We start from the raw sequence: 20,161 nt of genomic DNA on the forward strand, positions 1-20,161 counted from the left end.
ACACCTAAAATTTTGCAATAAACATTTTTACAGATTGAGATCCTTCATTCTAGTCTAATGTCTTCAGTATTTTTCCTATTTACTCAACTGAATGGCCCAGACTTTGGAGGCATTTAGTTACCACAGTTTGCATATATGATGTCATGCTGATACTGGGGTTGCAAAAATTTTTAAGAAGTTTACCATCCATTTTCACTCATGTATCAAAAATAGGAGCCATAAAAGATAAAGACACTCAAGTGTTAAATGCATTATGTGGATAGTAATTATTTTAGGAATTCAAAGAAAGGTAACATAATTATGAGGAGACAAATTAGGGCAATAAAGATACAGTGATCAGACTAATGACAGGTTAATCCCATCTCATTTTTTTTCTTAATTCAAATGACACCACTTCTGAGAGGCTTTTCTAATGCACCCTATCCTAGAAACCCTTCCTCCTAAAGTAATTACTCTCTATTGTATCACCCTCTCTGTCTCCTTCAGAGTACTTCTCAAAAATCAGAACTTCTTATTTTTACTTATTTAATTATTTGTTGTTGATATGGCTCGGCTCTGTCCCTACCCAAATCTCATCTTAAATTGTAGCTTCCATAATTCCCACATGTTGTGGGAGGGACCTGGTGGAAGATAATTTAATCTTGGGGGCGGTTTCTCCCATACTGTTCTTGTGGTAGTTAATAAGTTTCATGATAAGGAGAACCCCTTTCCCTTGGTTCTCATTTCCTCTTTGCCTGCCACCATGTAAGACGTGGCTTTCATCTTTTACCATGATTGTGAGGCCTCCCCAGCCACATGGAACTGTGAGTCTATTAAGTCTCCTTTTCATTATAAATTATGCAGTCTCAGGTATATCTTTAGCAACAACATGAAAACAGAATAATACAGTTGTCTGTGCTACTCACTGGATTATTATCTCCATGAAGGTGAAGACTTTTTGTCTTGCTCACCCCATAATCCCAGGTTCTCTTATAGTGCCAACTGTATGTAAAGCACTCAGTTATATTTCCTTAATTAATTAGTCAGATGCCAAAGCTTTAAGTACTCTAAGTGTATACTCAGAAACTCTAAGGTAAGGTTTATTGGATTTGCCCAGGCTCTTTTCACTAGCTCACAGGGGACCACCCAAATGTTCTTCTGGAAAATTTGGGTTTTTACTGGGGCAATGTGAGTCTCTCAGTTCATAATAAAAGACGTGCAGCTTCTCGTTTCTCATATACTGTTTCAAATTTAAGGGAAATAGTATTCTGCCTACTTTGTATTTCTTTTAAATTGATTAAGCTAACTCCATGAATAATCTACCACAACATATATTAATATTTTTTTGAAAAAATTTCATACTTATATGATATGTACATCCTCTCAATTTAGGTGTAATAAATAATGCTGAGTAAAACTATTGAACAAAGTTCAAATTGGTGGAGCATCTTTTGTCATCCAATGCTGTGTGTGTGTTTATGTATGTGAGTGAGGGGTCAATTTTCTTTTAATTTTTTGTGTTCCCAAAAAGCTAAGGACTGGTCAATCATGCCTTAAAAATACTAGCTTAAGGCAACACATTCTGTAAAAATATATATATTCATTTGGGAAAAAAATGGCTATTATACATTTTTTATCTTATTTGTCTTTTCTTTAGAATTTCTCTATTAAAAGATGGAGGACTCAAAATAGCCAATGTGACTAAAGCTGATGCTGGAACTTATACCTGCATGGCAGAAAACCAGTTTGGGAAAGCAAATGGTACAACACATTTGGTTGTTACAGGTAGGTCCATTTCTTAAATATTGCCTTACATATGGATTCACTGTAAGATATATTATGATGATGAAATTAACTATGTTTTTCACAATATTCAGTACACTATGAAGGTAGAACCTGTATTTGCACTTATGTTATTTTTAACAGGTGAAAGTCAAGGGAACAATATTTCCTTACCACAGCACAATGTGCACCAGGGAACACATTACTTACTGTGCTGGGATGATAGTCAATAAGAGTTACAAATAGTGTATGTCGATGATCTCATTCTATTTTATTTTTAAATAAAATTCTATTGTTTAAAATAGGTCTTCAGGTCTTTTGGATACACTTTGTCTTTTTCATTATAGTTGATTTCTTTCTGGAGATGTTCAAGTCCAGGAAATAACAGGATATAAATAAGAATTGCTTAAAGTTGTGGATATATTTTGTTCATTTATCCATTCATGAAAAATTGGAGCACCTACTCTGCCAGTTGCTTGGGCTGTATCCTTGAGCACATTATCACTAATACTGTCCTCATGAATCTTACCTTCTATGAAAGGAGAAAGAAAATAACAGTAGGAATAAAAAAGAAGAAAATTATTAGAAGGCAAAAATTGTAAACAAGAAAGAGGCACATGGTGGCAGAGGTAAGTTAGAGCATTAGCAACAGGTTGATCAGAATAAACCTCACTGAGAAGGAGATATTTGGACAAAGATTTCATGGAGTTGAATGTGTCAATTAACAGATTTCTAAGTGATAATTATGCAAGCAGTCTGTAGACCTTCTGAGGAATTTATTTCAGTTGGATTGAAAAGTGGAGCGGCTGCAAGGTTTTGAGCAGAGAGATTCATGATGTGAAATACCTTTTGATACATCAGCAGGAGGGTTATGAGGACCTTGGTGAGGACAGGGGAGTTGGGAAGACCAAAGCCTGGCTAGACTGAGTTAAAGAGGGAATTGACTAGCATAATTGTAAACAATATGCATACCTGACTCTTTTGAAAACTTTTCATCCAACATAGTGCAAAGTAATGTGGAGTAGCAGTGGGAAAATGGGGTCAAGAGAATTTTAACTCACGATAGACAAATGGAAGGTAGGTGGTGACGACAGAGAGAAAGAAATGTGCATGTGGACATTTGCGTTGGGGAAAAATAGACATTAATTAACATTTTAACATAGTACCCCTCCTGTTTGTACCAATTCTAGCATCTTTTGTATTATATCTTTCAAATCCAGGCTACCATTAAATGTCTGTTCAGATTTTGATGATAATGTAATTTCTAGTCAAAGTTGGTGAAAACACAGTATTTTCTGTTTCTACCCCTACATTTCAAAACATAATAAAACTAAGTTGAAATTGATTTTGTTAATAATAATATAACTGTTGTTTACACATGACTTTAATTTTTAAACGTACATGTCCTACAAGTTCAAATATCCTAATTTCTTTAACAAGAATTTGTAGATCCAGTGAAATGTAGCTCTGCATCAAAATGGCTATTTTAATGTTGAATACTTTTAATTATATAGATGTATATAATTATGTATATGCATCTACAGACATACAGAGTATAAGTCAGATGAACAGTCTGCCTGTGCAAATGTCTTTTATCACAATAAAATGCTGTTTTTCTGAAAAATTATTTCCCCAATAGAACCAACGAGAATAACTTTGGCACCATCTAACATGGATGTTTCTGTTGGTGAAAGCGTCATCTTGCCCTGCCAGGTACAACATGACCCACTGTTAGATATCATCTTTACCTGGTATTTCAATGGGGCCCTTGCAGATTTTAAGAAAGACGGATCTCACTTTGAGAAAGTTGGTGGGGTAAGTTGTGGCATTTTCCTCATACTTTTCATATTGCACGTGTCTCTGACACATTGCCTCTAAAAATTATCTGACATATAGATGATGCTCTAGAAATGTTTTCTAAATAAGTGGTTTTGGTTGAGTGGTTCTCAATTCTATTTTGATCTAATTTTATTTTTGTAATTACCAGAAATTGAGCACATTTACTTCAATGTATAATTACAATTAAAATTAATGTATGTTTATTTATAGTAAATGTTACTTTTCATTACTTTTGTTGTTGTTGTTGTTGTTGTTGTTGTTGTTGTTGTTGTTAGTATCCTATGGAAAGGAAGATTTTCTTTTACAGGTGTTTTTTTTCAGCATGACACATATGTGTTGAATTGGGAGAAAGCTGCCCTTACTAAGTGTCTCCTCCAGGTACTTGATCCCAATTAGTGTGTCGGGCCAGGGTGCATCATCACCGTTAATCCTCACAATTCCACCAGATATTAGCAGTAAGATGCTTCATTGTACAGGTGCACAAACTGAGGACTGGAAGTTTATTAACTTGGCCAGTCACTCAGCTAGTTAGTGGTGGAACTTCAAGCCCGGTGTTTCCACAACAGAAATGCTTTCTAATGTTTCCATTCTGTCTCCTCTTTTGTGATGATTCCACATTAGAAAGAATTACAGATTTTAAGGAAAAATTGTCCCTTTGAGGAGAATGGTGAAGAAGTGGCTTCATGCTGGTGAGCCACCCAAACTAACGGTAAGCCTCACAGCATGTTTATGAATCTGGAATGACAAACCTAGCTTCCCTTGTGGGACTGTTTGCACTGACTCAAGGACACCTTCATTCTTTTGGTAAAGAGGTCCACGGTGGACAGTCAAGTCTGGTTTTGTCATTATGGACTTCACATACAGGCCTCAGTAAAGCAGAAAGCCACATGATGGTCAACTCAACTGTGTTCATTTGACAAAGACTTCTTATTAAATGTATGTATTTGTATACATTGGCATGTTAATATATCAAAATTATATGCAACTTAAAAGAATGGTGTTTTGAGTTGAATTGTGTCCTCCCAAAAATATATTCTTAATGTCCAATACCTCATAATGTGAACTGATTTGGAAATTGCCTTATTGTAGAAGCCATTAGTTAAATTAAGATGAGGTCATCCTGGATTAAAATGAGCCCTTACTCAGTATAACTGGTGTCCTTATAATAAGAAGGCCATTTGGATATAGACACACAAAGAGGAGAATGCCTTGTGAAGCACAGACACAGAGGAGAGATGGACCAATTAGGATGAAGGCCCAGAACGGAGGTGAGGTGTGCTGCCACAAGCCAAGGAATGCCTGGGGCCATGAGAAGCTGGAAGAGGCAAGGAAGAGTTTCCCCTTAGAGATTTCGCAGGGAACCTGGCTCTGCCAACACCTTGATTTCAGACTTGCAGCCGTCAGAACTGTGAGAGGATAAATTTCTGTTGTTTTAAGGCACCGAGTTTTTGGTACTTCGTTACGGCAACCTTAGGAAGCCAGTGCAGAAAAAAGAAAGTTTTTAAAAGGAAAAGGGAAATTGAGACGTTTAGATACCTAGCCATAATTAAGTATAATTTTAGTACCCTTTCTATTTTCTAGCATCCATTTATTCCATTTTGGAATTACTACTTTTCTAGTTGTTCTGACTGATTCACAACTTTTGAGAACTTCACCAATTACTAAAATCTTTTAGCTTTACTTTTACGATTGTTGTAAATGTCTATTTATTTTTAAATTATCACTGCTTTTTTCTGTCATGATAGCAAAAGGCATACGCCATATTCTGAGCTAGCTCTCTACTCCATACTCAGGCTGTCTTACAATTTAACAATTTCTTCTTCCCTTGGCCTCAAGAAGAAGCCTAAAATGTTACTTTCATAAAGACTCTTTACCCAATCTTGGAAAGGCTTCTCTAATCCAGCTCTTCTGCTTCTTTTAATTATTGAAGAATTCCATTTGAAACATTAGTCACCTTTGCCATTATAATGAAGTTAATTATGTTTGTGATTGATTTCTCAGCTGGATTGTGAGCTGTTGATAATAGTTTATCCAATACAGTTCCTCTGTGTTAGTTAATGCTGAATAAATGTGTAATGAAAGACTGAAAAATCCAAAGTAGTTTGATTGTAATATGCATCAGTTACAAAGAAACACCAAGACTGAGCCAGATTGCAGCCATCTTTCAGAAAAGCTTGGAGTTAAAAACATTTGAGTTTATAATATAATTTAACTATCTTGATTTACATAGCACTGATAGATTCTACAGAAGGCATAAAGTCATCTCTGTACAAGTCAGGTGTCTGAAACATGAAATTTCATAAATTGATGCTATCACTTGCCAATTCTGTTCTTTCTCTAACATGCTAGTTCATGGCCTATGAATTTTTTATTGACTTGTGCCATTAGTAACTTAATATTCTCCCATCAGTATAAAACAGTAAGCCATACAAGATGACATTACCCTTAAGCACAGGCAATTAAGTAAATCAGTTTTCTGTTGCATGAGAAGGGAATCATGTAACAAGTCTTGTCCTCTGATTGTGTATTCATTGCAGTATGCACATTAATACAAAGATAGTCTGCTTGTCTTTTTCCCCAGTGGGTTCATAGATATATCCCCTGTTTCCAACAGCAGCAAAATGTGAACAAGGAGGCTGGTAAGTAGGAAAGTTGCCTAGAAAGGTGGATAGTAAAAGCCATGTTTTAAAAAGAGGTTAGGGGTAGTTCAGATTATAGAAAATGCAACTCATAGCTTTGAACTGAATCAACCAATTATTGGGACTATGCTAAGTAGTCAACACCCATTCATTTATTTTAAAAAAACACATGTCTTTTGGAAAAAATCCATAAGCTCAGAAAGCTCCAATAATTTAAACCAGATCTACTGTGTAGATTTGAAATTGTGCCAAAGGAGCACGATGACACCAGTCACAGATTTTTGCACAATTGGAATAATATATTCAGAAAAGCTTTATGAAACTAAGTGTCTAAAACAAATTGGCACATTACAAAGGAGGAGTAGGAGTCCAAACACAGATTTCAGTCCATGATCATGGGACGAATCAAAAAGTCGTATCATTAAATCAGCAGGAAAAGACTTCCACAGAAGTTCCTGTTTGCCAAGAAAAGCTCAATCATAGGCACAATGTGGTGTCGTTACGGAAGCGGCAGATTTGTATTCAGATACACAACAGTTCTAGGTGCTATTGTCCGCTGGTTGATGCCCATGGGTGAGTCACGTAATTTTTTGGTCTTATTTTCTGATCTCTTTTCACATCAGTTTTTAGTACAGTCACATGTTACTTAACGATGGGGATACATTCTGAGAAATGCATTGTTAGACAATTCCTTCCTTATATGGACATCATAGGGTGCACTTACCTAATAATACAGCCTACTACACACCCAGGCTGTGTGGTATAGCCTATTCCTCCTGCCCTGCAAACTTGCACAACATGCCACTGTCCTCAATGCTGTGGGCAATTTAACAGAATGGCAAGTATTTGTGTATCTAAACGTTGAAACAGTACAGTAAAAATGCGGTATAAAGGATTTTCAAAAAGGTGCACCTGTATAGGGCACTCACTGTGAGTGGAGTTTGCAGGACTGGAAGTTGCTATGAGTGTCAGTGAGTGAGTGATAAGAGAAGGTGAAGGCTGGGACATTGCTGTACACTACTGTAAACATTAGAAACACTGTACACTTAGGGTACATGCAATTTATAAGAAGTATTTTCTTTCTTCAATAATAAATCAACTGTAGCTTACCGTAACTTTTTAACTTTATAAACTTTTGACTTTTTTAGACTTTTTGACTCTTTTGTCATGAACACCTAGCTTAAAACACACATTGTACAGCTATACAAAAATATTTTCTTTATATCCTTATTCAATAAGGGTAAGCTTTTTTTCTGTTTTTAATTTTTTTTTTCATTTTAAACATTTTTGTCATAAGTGAATACACAAAGGCACAGGTTAGCCTAGGCCTATGCAGGGTCAGGATCATCAATATCACTTGTCTTGTGCCTCCACATCATGTCTCACTGGAAGGTCTGCAGGGGCAATAACATGCATCGAGCTGTCATCTCGTAGGACAGCAATGCCTTCTGGAATTCCTCCTGAAGGACCTATATGAGACTGTTTTATAGTTAACTTTTTTTTTTAATTTGTAGAAAAACTACACTATAGAATCACAATATAAAGTATGGTATAGTCAATGGTATAATCTATTAACATCGTCATTTATCATAATTATCAAGTACTATGTACTGTACATAATTGTGTGTGCTAGACTACTGTATGACAGGCAGCACAGTAGGTTTGTTTACCTCAGCAGCATCACAAATGCATCACTAGGGCATTGTGCTATGATATTATGATGGCTACAGTGTCACTAGGCAATAGAAACTTTTTACGTCCATTATAATCTTTTTTTTTTTTTTTTTTTTGAGACAGGGTCTCACTCTGTCACCCAAGCTAGAGTGCAGTGGCATGATCTTGACTCACTGCAACCTCCGCCTCCTGAGTTCAAATGATTCTCCAGCCTCAGCCTCCCTAGTAGCTGGGACTACAGGCTGCGCCACAGTGTCTGGCTACTTTTTCTATTTTTAGTAGAGATGGGGTTTCTCCATGTTGGCCAGGCTGGTCTTAAACTCCTGACCTCAGGTGATCCGCCCGTCTTGGCCTCCCAAAGTGCTGGGATTACAGGCATGAGGCACCAGGCCCAGCCAGCTCCATTATAATCTTATGGGACCACTGTCATATATATGGTCCATCCTTGACCAAAAGTCATTATGTGGCACATAACTATATTTAACCCATTGCCTCCTGCCATGAAATCTCTTCCTGGAACACAGTTTTCTCTCTTTTTTTCCCTGTATCTGGATATCTTCATATATGATGGTGTGAATGTAAATAAGAATGTATACATTCATGTATACACTTTTATTTCACATATGCAGAATCACAAGAAGAGATACAGGCTTAACTATATGTTTATGGTAGTGTTCTATCATACCTATATTTAAGCAGTGAATTTTACTCCATTATTTACCCCTGTATAACATCTTTGTTTCTTTACTTTTAGACAAAGCTTAGCTTCCAGGGATAGGAAAAGGGAGGTAGTATTCCAAAGTTCAAGGGAAACCAAAGAACACTGTTGACTGGTATGTGAAGACCTAGGGCCTGGTAATTTAAGTATAATTTTACAAATGTTGAGGGATAATTTTGACTTGCTCAGTAAGCTCACTTTTGGACTTACATGCATTATATGCTAGAGGCTCCCTACAGATAAAAACTTTTGGACCTAAACACACTAGTTCACCCTATATTGTAAGAATGTTTAAATATATATGCTTTGATAAACCCTATGTGGTGCATTTACTTTAGAAATAAAGAATGTCTAGAGCCAAGGTGTACAGCTTTACCAACACTTTGTGGAATTGGATCTATGATGAATTAGAATGTTTGTGGATAAAAGTCACTGGAAGCAATAAGAACTTGAGCAGTGACAACCAATCTGCCACTCATTTAAATGGCTCACTTCAATATGATTTATTTCCCACAAGCCACAATTTCACTCTAGTTACAGCAGCTGCTCGTGAGCTTGAGATTTAATGTATTTTTCAGCTCTCAGTGGTAGAAAATAATATCTTTGAAATTGATCCTTTGTGTGATAATACAAGTGGCCACTTTGACTTGATTTATTTCATAGAATTATTTGTGTGTGAAGACTAAAAGTTTGAAAACAGCAGCTCTTTATAACTATGTAAACGATTTTTATGTAAAGGAAAGCACTCATTCCCCAAGCAACTTCTGGTAGTATTCTGAGTTTTTAAGCGTATCCCCATTGGACTGTATTACACATTTTGTATCTTGTCCAAATTCAGAGCATCAGCTGACTTGAAATAATTATTAAGAGAATATACCCAGAAACAAATTCACAAAAATGGGGATCAGACCAGAGGAATTGTTATTTATCTTGAACCCCTATCTTTGAAGCATGACCCCTCCCATAATGTTATTTGCTAGTGAAGAAACAAGAATTCCCCGATTCCAGCTGGAAAAAGGGGCAATGCACAAAACTGTTGATGTGTAGGTATTTGCCTGACTTGTCATTTTACTCAATCAGGCAAATAAAGGCTCAGTTCCTGCTTAAAGTGCGATTGATGTCCCAGGGCTGTAATTATCAAGTACAATATTTATGAAGATGAATGGTCCAAAGCCATCCCCAGTGGAAATCCTGTAAGGTAGACTTAAATTTACAAGAATAAGTCAAAGCAAGCAACATGTGACTTCTTGTACTAAAGCCCATAAAAGCAGCAGAGTTAAAACAAACCAAGGCTATAAATGAAGTGACATAAAGGAAAATATATGCAAATATGTATTATGTAAATATAACAGAAGGAGAATGCAACAAATGTTAATTTCCAACAAAGAATAGTTTGTAACAAATCTTAAAAGCAAAAAGGATAAATTTATTTTGGAAAAATTTCTTTTTACCACGAAAATATAATAATACCTCAAATAATGTATGATTAAAACATATCAGGTCGAGAAGAAAGATCTAGTAAGAAATAAAACTGTGTAGACTTTGAGAGCTCTTCTTTCAACTATCAGTAGATCAATTTGCTAAAAATTAGACAGATTATTTTGATACTATAATTAATTGAAGTAACAGAAACATATGAAAAAATAGTCCTACAGATAGAAAATACACATTCCTTTTTTTTCTTTCCACAGCTTTGCAAAATTTGACTAATAAAAATAACAAAACATAAAGGAGTAAGAACAAATAAAATTCATATAATATCAAAAAGCAAACTGATAATCTACAGAATATACCAATGAAGAATAAAGAGAAAAGAAAAACTAAAATTAGACATTAGAAAAAGAATATAAAATATAAAAAAGAATGTAAAAACACAAAGGATTCCATATTCAGGTCATGTATATGAAATTCCAATTAAATGGACCATTTCTGCAGAAATATAAATTATCAAAATTTAAATTTAATTAATTTAAAATAAAAATGAAATTAGAATTATCTACTTAGGTAGATTAATTATTATGAAAACTTGCAAATCAATTTTCCACCTCCTCCAATAATAAAGATTTTAGGGCTACATTTTACTGGTAATTTTTGATTTTCAAATTTTAAGAAAACAGATAAATGTTCTGTGTTATGTAAACTATTTGATAACATTAAAAGTGTGAAATATTTTTAATTTATTTTGTAAGTCTAGCATATTCCTATGAACAAAACCTACCAAGAGAGTAAATACTTAGTAAATACAAACCGATTTCATGAATATAGTAAGAAAACTTAAGGGAAATTTTAACTAACCAGATTGAACATTATATTCAAAGATTAACCCTGCCAGGCGCAATGGCTCACGCCTGTAATCCAGGCATTTTGGCAGGCCAAGGCAGGTGGATCACCTGACGTCAGGAGTTCGAGACCAGCCTGGCCAACATGGTGAAAACCTGTCTCTACTAAAAATACAAAAATTAGCCAGGTGTGGTGACACATGCCTGTAATCGCAGTTATTCAGGAGGCTGAGCCAGGAGAATGACTTGAACTTGAGAGGCAGAGTTGCAGTGAGCTGAGATTGTGCCATTGTACTCCAGCCTGGGCAATAAGAGAGAAACTCTCTCTCTCAAAAAAAAGAAAAAAAAAGAAAGATTAGATTCATAAGCTACTATAGTATATCCCAGGAAATGTACATACATCATATCAATAGATCTAATAAAACAAACCACAGTATTCTCAATTGATACTAAGATGACATTCAATAAAAATAATGACCAGTTACTGACTTTTAACTTCATTTTAAAATAGGAACAGAAAGGCACTTCTTCCACATCCCAAAAGTGTCTTTAAAGGAAAAATACCAGAAATATTTTTATTTAAATCATCAACAAGATGAGACTACACACAAATACCATTTGGACATGCTTAGGTCAATGCAATAAAGTATGAAACAAATAAAAGGTGACTTTTAAAATAAGGAAACAAGCATTATTTCAGGACAAAATCGTATTAGGGCTACTCAAAACCCGATAGTATCAACTCTAACTGTTTTTTAAATTAAATTAATTGCTTCAGTCAACTGCTTGGATACCAGGTAAATTGCAAAAAATAATAGCTTCCTTAAAGCTAGATAAGAGGCTATTCATAGCTTTCTTGCAACTAGTTTTCTATAGCACTGTGAGGTGACTATAGTAATAATTTATTGTATGTTTTCAAATAGCTAGAATACAGGATTTTGAATGTTCCCAACACAAATAAATGCTTTGAGGTGATAGATGTGCTAATTATTCTATATATCATATAGATATATCTAAATATTACATTGTAATGCATAAATATGTACAATTATCATGTGCCTACTTAAAATACATATTAAAAATTTTAAGTAATAGTTTTCCTTTGTATCAACAATAACCAGTAAGAAAATATAACAGGACGAAACCTCCCTGAAAAGATAGATAAATTCATGTTAATAATTTGCACAAGAAGTATGTGAGGCCTACATAAAAGCACCTACAATACTTTCTAAATTTGGCCAGAGATAGAAAGAGAGATATAATGACAGACAGAGAGGGGGAAAGAAACATGAAATATTCAATATTTCTAGATGAAATGAAACAGACAGACATTACAAGGTTTTAATTTGTCCCAGGTTTTTCCAAAACTTTAAAATACTACCAATCAGATCTCAGCTTAAATAATTCTGAGAGTACTTAGAGTAAGAAATCAAGTAGGGATAAAAATAGTTAATAGCATTTTGAAAGACAAGAGTGATGATGCCTCATCATTAATTTCCAGAGAATATTCTGGGGGTATTTGCTTAGGTAGGAAATTACTAGAGCAGATTGGTGTGACACACATATAGTTTCATCATTCCAAAATCTGAAACAGCATGTCAGCATTTGAAGCCTATGCCTTTCTTTTATATACCGTTGATCTTTATCTCTGTCTCAGTTACATCATCTGCAAAATTGAGATGTTGATCATACTTTCTTTAGAGGTATTTGTAAAGTGCCAAGAACAACAGAAGTTAGCTCTTGTGGGTCATTACTACTGCCAGCAATAGTGGTAGTATTATTTCTAAATTGTTCCCCGGGAAAGCTGCAGCTATTTTTGTTCCCATCAGTACTAGTAAAGGGGCCCTGCTTCCCCATATTGTTTTCCGCACATGAATTTTTCCTTCATTTTTCTTTAATTTTTGACAACAGATGGCTGAGACCCCATATCTCATTACCACCAACTTCTCATTTATCAGATTAATGAGATTGAAAATCTCTCCATTTGCTTATTAGGAATTTGGATACTGAGGAAAGATTGGGAATTATAACTGACTCCTCCACATCAAGAAAATTGGGAGTTAATACTGACTCTTGTGAAATACAATATTACTTCTGCAGAGAAGAGCAAGAAAAGCTACCTTTTATTTCCAGCTAGAGAGATTCACAACAAAACCTAGTTGCCTTGGATTATTTTATAGGATATTAATTTAAAAGAAAATCTAGCATAGAGTAACATTCAAAAGTTATAAAACAAAATGAAAACTGCTTCAAGACAACTCTCAGCTAGATAAAAATTTTTTTTGGCCAAAGACAAAGTAATGAAATTTACATGTGCATGTCAGATTTTGTCTTTATTTTTAATAGACACGCAACAATTGTACATATTTATGGGGGTCAAACTGATATTTCAATACATATATTAATGTGCATGTATCAGATTGTTACCTCCTTCGTGTGTCCTTTGAAGAGAATTCTTTGGGGCACAGCAGGAAATCTCACTTAGACACAAATTCCCAATGTATATACTAGTTGTTTTCTCTCACAGTATAGGCTCCATCTTTCACAGAGGGCAAATTTTTTTCTGTTAACTTTGTCTGTTACATCATTCATAAAATATATTTTTTCATTTTCAAGTAATCAAACAAGTCTATCTTCTTCTTCAGCTGAGTTTTCATTAGTTTTCTTGGCTCGAGTGGGATATAAAGTTGGGAGAATTTGAGGAGAGACAGAAGATTTTAGAACCAATGTTCATAAGGGTTACAGAGGACTATTTTGGGATGTTAGAGAGGTTATGCCTCTGGGAGAGGAACTTGGAAAGAAATACAGATATTTAAAGAAAACTGGCAGATTTTGCTGCAAACTTCGTCGTGTTTACCACAAGCCTTCAATAAAATTGTATCACTTGACAATTCTTAGAACAGTTGGATTTGGCCGAGCGTGGTGGCTCAGCCTGTAATCCCAGCACTTTGTAATCCCAACCAGCCTGGCCATCATGGCAAAACTTATCTCTACTAAAGATTCAAAAATTAGCTGGGCAAGGTGGCACACACCTGTGGTCTCAGCTACTCAGGAGGCTGAGGCAGGAGAATTGCTTGAACCCAGGAGACAGAGGTTGCAGTGAGCGGAGATTGTGCCACTGCATTCCAGACTGCGTGACAGAGCAAAACTCTGTAGAAAGAAATAGAGAGAGAGAGAGAGAGAGAGAGAGAGTGGGGGGGAAGAGAAGAGAGAAGAGAAGAGAAGAGAGAAAAGAAAAGAGAGAAAGAAAGAAGAGTTGGTTTGAGAGGGTGTGAGTTATCTGTTATTAATATCTTAGGATATACTGGAGTTCCACTATTGGAATTCATATGGAAAAATGTAAGATATCACCAACGAATTACTAATGGTATGTTTATGTACAGGTAAGTATATTTGTGTATATGCCAGCATACAAATATCCAAATACAGTAATATATGTTTTTCTAAAAATCTCTGAAAGTTCTAAGAGAGGCAGTAATAATTCATTTGATATTGCTTATAATTCCTTCAGTTCCTCCAAATTTTAAATATACATAACAGATATTTACCTACATCTGTGATTTGCAAATTAAAAAAAAAAAAATCTCATCGGTGAGAGGCTGAGGCTGATGTTGACTGGTGAAAAGACCTGCAGTTTATAATTTTGGCTTGTTTTGTTTGACAAAGGCTGACAGGATTAAGGTTCATTAATACATCTTACAAAAGGGGACTGAGGTTAAAAAAAAAAGGGGGGGTAAATGCAATAAATTCAATAAATAAACAAATCACATCTAATGAGAAAAATGGTATCTGCTGATGATAGCTTTCTCTTCACTCATGCTGGCTTAGGTATTTTTTAATGGCGTCATTGAGATGTGATTCCCATACCATGCAATGTATCTACTTAAAGTATAAAATGCAGTGGCTTTAAACATATTCATGGATCTGTACTTTCATTGCAATAGTTAGTTTTAGAGTATCTTTATTATCTCAGAAAGAAAGCTCATATCCCTTAACCATAACTTTCCAAATCCCTACCCTTCACCCCCAGGCAGAGGCAACCACTGATCTACTTTCTCTATATACTTATTTGCTATATACTTATTATTCTCTATATACTTATTTGGACATTTCATATAAATGGAAACATAATATGTGGTCATTTGAGATGGACCCCTTTTAAAAAATAAACTTTACTTTTACACAGTTTCTAAGGTTCATAGCAAAATTGATCTGAAAGTACAGAAAGTGCCCATGTACCCCCATCCTCCCACACATACACCCTCCTTGACTATCAACATCCCATACCAGAGTGGGACATTTTTTATAATCTGTGAACCTATGTTGACACATCATTATCACCCCAAGTTAACAATTTACATTGGAGTTCATTCTTCATCTTATGCATTCTATTGGTACAAATGTATAATGGCATGTATCCACCATGGTAGTATCTCACAGAATAGTTTCACCGCCCTAAAAATCCTCTGTACTCTACCTGTTCATTCCTTCCAGCCCTCCTAACTTCTGGCAACCACTAATCTTTTTATTGTCTCAATAGTTTTGCCTTTTCCAGAACGTCATATAGTTGGACTCATATAGTATATAGCCTTTTCAAATGGGCTTCTTTCACTTCGTAATATGCAGTTAAATTCCTCCATGTCTTTTCATGGCTTGATATCTCAGCTCATTTTAGTGCTGAATATTATCCCAGTATCTGGATGTATCACTGTTTATTTATCCACTCATCTACTAAAGGAAATATTGGTTGCTTCCAAGTTTTGGCAATTATGAATAAAGCTGCTATAAACATCTATGTGTAGGTTTTTATTGTACATAAGTTTTCAGTTCATTTTGGTAAGTACCAACATGATTGCTGGATCTTATGGTAAGAGTAATGTTTAATTTTGTAAGAAACTGCTAGACTGTCGTGCAGAATGGCTATAACATTTTGCATCCCCACCAGTGATAAATGAGAGTTCCTGCTACTCTATATCCTTGCCAGAATTTTATGTTGTCAGTGTCTGGATTTTGGCCAATCTAATAGATATGTAGTGGTATCTCATTGTTTTAATTTGCAATTCCCTAATGAAATATGATGTTGAGCATATTTTTATATTCTTACTTGCCATCTGCATATAGTCTTTGATGAAGTGTTGGTTCAGGTCTTTCGCCTGCTTTTTAATCAGGGCGTTCATTTTTGTATTGGGAAGTTTCAAGATATTTTTCTATATTTTGTCTAACAGCGCTTTGTCAGATTTGTCTTTTGCAAATCTGTTCTCCAAGTCTATGGCTTATCTTCTCATTCTGTTAACATCACTATTTTTTTTTTTAATTGAGTCACCCAGGCTGCAGTGCAATGCCACAATCTCAGCTAATTGCACCCTCTGCCTCCTGGGTTCAAGCACTTATCCTGCCTTAACCTCCCAAGTAGCTGGGACTACAGGTGTGTACCACCATACCCGGCTAATTTTTGTATTTTTAGTGGAGACGGGGTTTCGCCATGTTGGCCAGTCTGATTTCTAACTTCTGACCTCAGGTGATCTGCCCACATCGGATTCACCATTGAACCCATCTGGACCTGGTGCTTTCTGTTTGGGAAAATTATTAATCATTGATTCAATGTATCTACTATATGTAAGACTATTTGTGTTATCTACTTCTTTCTGTTTAACTTTTGGCAGATTTTATCTTTCAAGGAATTGGTCCATTTCATCTAATTTCTCAAATTTGTAGACATAGCATTGTTCATAGTATTTGTTATTATCTTTTAATATACATAGGGTCTGTGATGATGTTTCCTTTTTAATTTCTGATATTAGTTATTTGTATCTTCTCTCTTTTCTTAAGTAGCCTACCTAGAGATTGATTGATTTTATTGCTCTTTTCAAACAATCAGCTTTTGTTGATTTTCTTTGTTGACTTGCAGTTTTCAAGTTTATTCATTTTTACTCTGATTTTTTTTTACTCCTTTTAATTTGGATCTGATTTGCTCTATTTTTCCAGTTTTCTAAAGCAGAAAGCTTAGATTATTGGTTTTGGCTCCTTCTTTTTGCTTTTATATGCACTCAGTGACACAAATTTTCCTCTAGGCATAGCTTTGACTATATTCTACAAATTTCGATAAGTTGTATTTCTGTTTTTATTTAGTTCAAAATCTTTTTTTAATTTAAAAACATCTTTCATTGAGATAAAATCATATAATGTATACAAATTTTATTTTATTTTTATTTTTTTCAAGTATTATTTAGAATCAGTGGGCACACATACAGGTTAGTTAAAGGTATATTGCATGATGCCAAGGTTTGGAGTATTTGAATCCATCACCCAGGTACTCAGTATAGTACCCAATAGTTCTTCAACCCTTGTGTCCCCACTCTTCTTCCGTCTTGTATTCTCCAGTGTTTATTATTCTTATATTTATGTGCATGTATACCCAATTTTTTACCACTTATAAGTGAGAACATCTGATACTTGGTTTTCTATTTCTGTTAGTTCGCTTAGGGTGATGGTTTCCAGCTACATCCATGTTGCTGCAAAAGCCATGACTTCATTCTTTTTCATGGTTGCAGAGTATTTCATGGTATCTGTGTACCACATTTTCTTTACCCAGTCTCCCACTGATGGGCACCTGGGTTGATTTCATATCTTTGCTATTGTGAATAGTACTGTGGTGAACATATGGGTGCATGTGTATTTTTGGCAGAACGCATTATTTTCCTTTGGTTAGGTACCTAGTAAGGGGATTGCTGGGTTACTAGTAATGGGATTGCTGGGTTAAATGGTAGTTCAGCTTTTCCTTCTTTGAGAAATCTCCAAAATGCTTTTCCCACAGTGGCTGTACTAATTTACATTCCTACCAACAGTGTATAAGTGTTTCCTTTACTCCACAACATTGCCAACATCTGTTATTTTTTTACTTTCTGACAAAAACCATTCTTACTGGTATGAAATGGTATCTCATTGTGGTTTTGATTTGCATTTCTCTGGTGAATAGTGACGATGAGCATTTTTTCGTATGTTTTTTGGCCACTTGTATGTCTTTTGAAAGTGTCTGTTCATGTCATTTGCCCACTTTCTACCAGGGTTATGTTTTTGATTGTTGATTTAAGTTCCTTATAGATTCTGAATCTTAGACATTTATTGGATACATAGTTTGCAAATATTTTTTCCTGTTCTGTAAGTTGTCTGTTTATGCCCATGATCATTTCTCTTGCTGTGCAGAAGCTCTTTAGTTTAATTAGGTCCCACTTGTCAATTTTTGATTATGTTGCAATTGCCTTTGAGGACATAGTAATAAATTATTTGCCAAGCCAGTATTAAAAAGAGTATTTCCTATGTTTTTATGGGGTATTTCCCTATAAAATATTTTCATAGGCTGTTTCCTAGGATTTTTATAGTTTCATGTCTTACATTTAAGTCTTTAATCCACCGTGACTTCATTTTTGTGTATGGTGATAGGGAAGGGTCCAGCTTCATTCTTCTGCATATGAATAACCAATTATCCCAGCACCACGAGAACTTTTTCAATATCACTTGAGATTTTTTCTTTGATCCATGTGTTATTTAGAAGTGTGTAGTTTAATCTCCAAGTATTTGGGGATTTTCTAGCTACTGTTCTGTTATTGATTTTTGGTTTAGTGTGGTCTGAGAGGAGACATTGTATGATTTTTTTATACATTTACATTTTTAAGATGTGTTTTCTAGCCCAGTATGTGGTCTTTCTTGGTGAACATTCCATATGAGCTTGAGAAAAATGTGCAACCTGCTATTGTTACTAGAAAGGAATCCCTATCCAGACCCCAAAAGAGGGTCCTTGATTCTCGCGCAAGAAAGAATTTAGGATGAGTCCACAGAGTAAAGAGAAAACAAGTTTATTAGGGCAGTAAAGAAACAAAAGAATGGCTACTCCATAGGCAGAGCAGCCTCGAGGTCTGCTGGATGACTATTTTTATGTTTGTTTATTGATTATATGCTGAACAAGGGATGGATTATTCATGAGATTTCAAGGAAAGGGACAAGAACATCTCAGAACTTAGGGTTCCTCTTCCTTTTAGACCACATATGGTAACTTCTAGATGTTGCCATGCCATATATGAACTGTCATGGCACTGGCAGGAGTGTCTTTTAGCATGCTAATGCATTATAATTAGGGTATAATGAGCAGCAAGGATGACCAAAGATCACTTTTATTGTCATCTTGAATTTGATAGGTTTCAGCTGGCTTCTTTGCTATATTTTGTTTTACCAATGGGATCTTTGTGACCTGTATCTTGTGTCAACCTCCTGTCTCACCCTGTGACTGAGAATGCCTGACCTCCTAGGGTTGCAGTACAGAAGGTCTCAGCCTCATTTTACTTTGGCTGTATTCAAGATGGAGTCACTCTGATTCAAACGCCTCTGACACTGTTGTTGGATAAAGTAGTCTATAGATGTTCATTATATACAATTGAAGATGCTATTGAGGTCAACCAGGTCTTTACTGGTTTTCTGCCTGTTGGAGCCGTTCATTTTTGATAGAGAGGTGTTGAAGTCTCCAAATATGATTCTGGATTCCTCTGTTTCTCCTTGAAGTTCTGTCAGTATTTGCCTTACATATTTTGATGCTCTGTTGTTAGGTACCTACACATAAGGAATTGTTACATCCTCTTGGAGTGTCCCTTTATTATGTAATGCCCTTCATTAGCCCTGACAACTTTACTTAATCTGAATTCTGCTATATTTGAAATTAATATGGCTATTCCTGCTATCTTTTGATTAGTAAAATCATGGTATATATTTCGCTGTCCCTTTTAATCTATGTGTGTCTTCATATATAACGTAGGTTTTTGGAGACAGCATGTAATTGTGTCTAGGCTTTTTGATACATTCTGGCAATTTCTATCTTTTAATTGATGCATTTAGATCATAGATATTCAAGTAATAATTGAGATATCTGCATTAATTTCTATCATATTTCTTACTGTTTTCTATTTTTTAATCTTGTTCTTTGTTCCTTTTTTGCCTTCCTTACTTCCTGCCATGTGTGGTTTGAGAATTTTATATGATTGCATTTTCTCTCATTTCTTAGCATGTTGCTATGTCTAAATATTTGTGTCTTCTTAAAATTTGCATGTTGAAATCCTAATTCCCAAGGTAGTGGTCCTAGGGTGGAGACTTTTAGAAGTGAATAGGTCATTGGGGCAGAGCCCTCATGAATGGGATTAGTGTTGAAAGAAATTAAAATATTTTTCCCAAAATATATTTCTTTGACATTTTTTGAAATGGGTACT

The 20,161-nt window shown here is 35.1% G+C and overlaps 1 protein-coding gene across 1 annotated transcript in view; it reads left to right on the forward strand.

Moving 5' to 3' along the window:
* The window catches only part of CNTN3 (contactin 3), a 266,384-nt gene that overhangs the window by 196,340 nt on the left and 49,883 nt on the right, over positions 1 to 20,161 (forward strand). The window contains exons 11-12 of the mRNA XM_026446851.1: positions 1,637 to 1,764; positions 3,401 to 3,576. Coding sequence (XP_026302636.1) covers positions 1,637 to 1,764; positions 3,401 to 3,576 — 304 coding nt within the window. The remainder of the gene's footprint in view (positions 1 to 1,636; positions 1,765 to 3,400; positions 3,577 to 20,161) is intronic.

Source organism: Piliocolobus tephrosceles, chromosome 2 (assembly GCF_002776525.5).
Source record: "Piliocolobus tephrosceles isolate RC106 chromosome 2, ASM277652v3, whole genome shotgun sequence".
NCBI lineage: Eukaryota > Metazoa > Chordata > Mammalia > Primates > Cercopithecidae > Piliocolobus > Piliocolobus tephrosceles.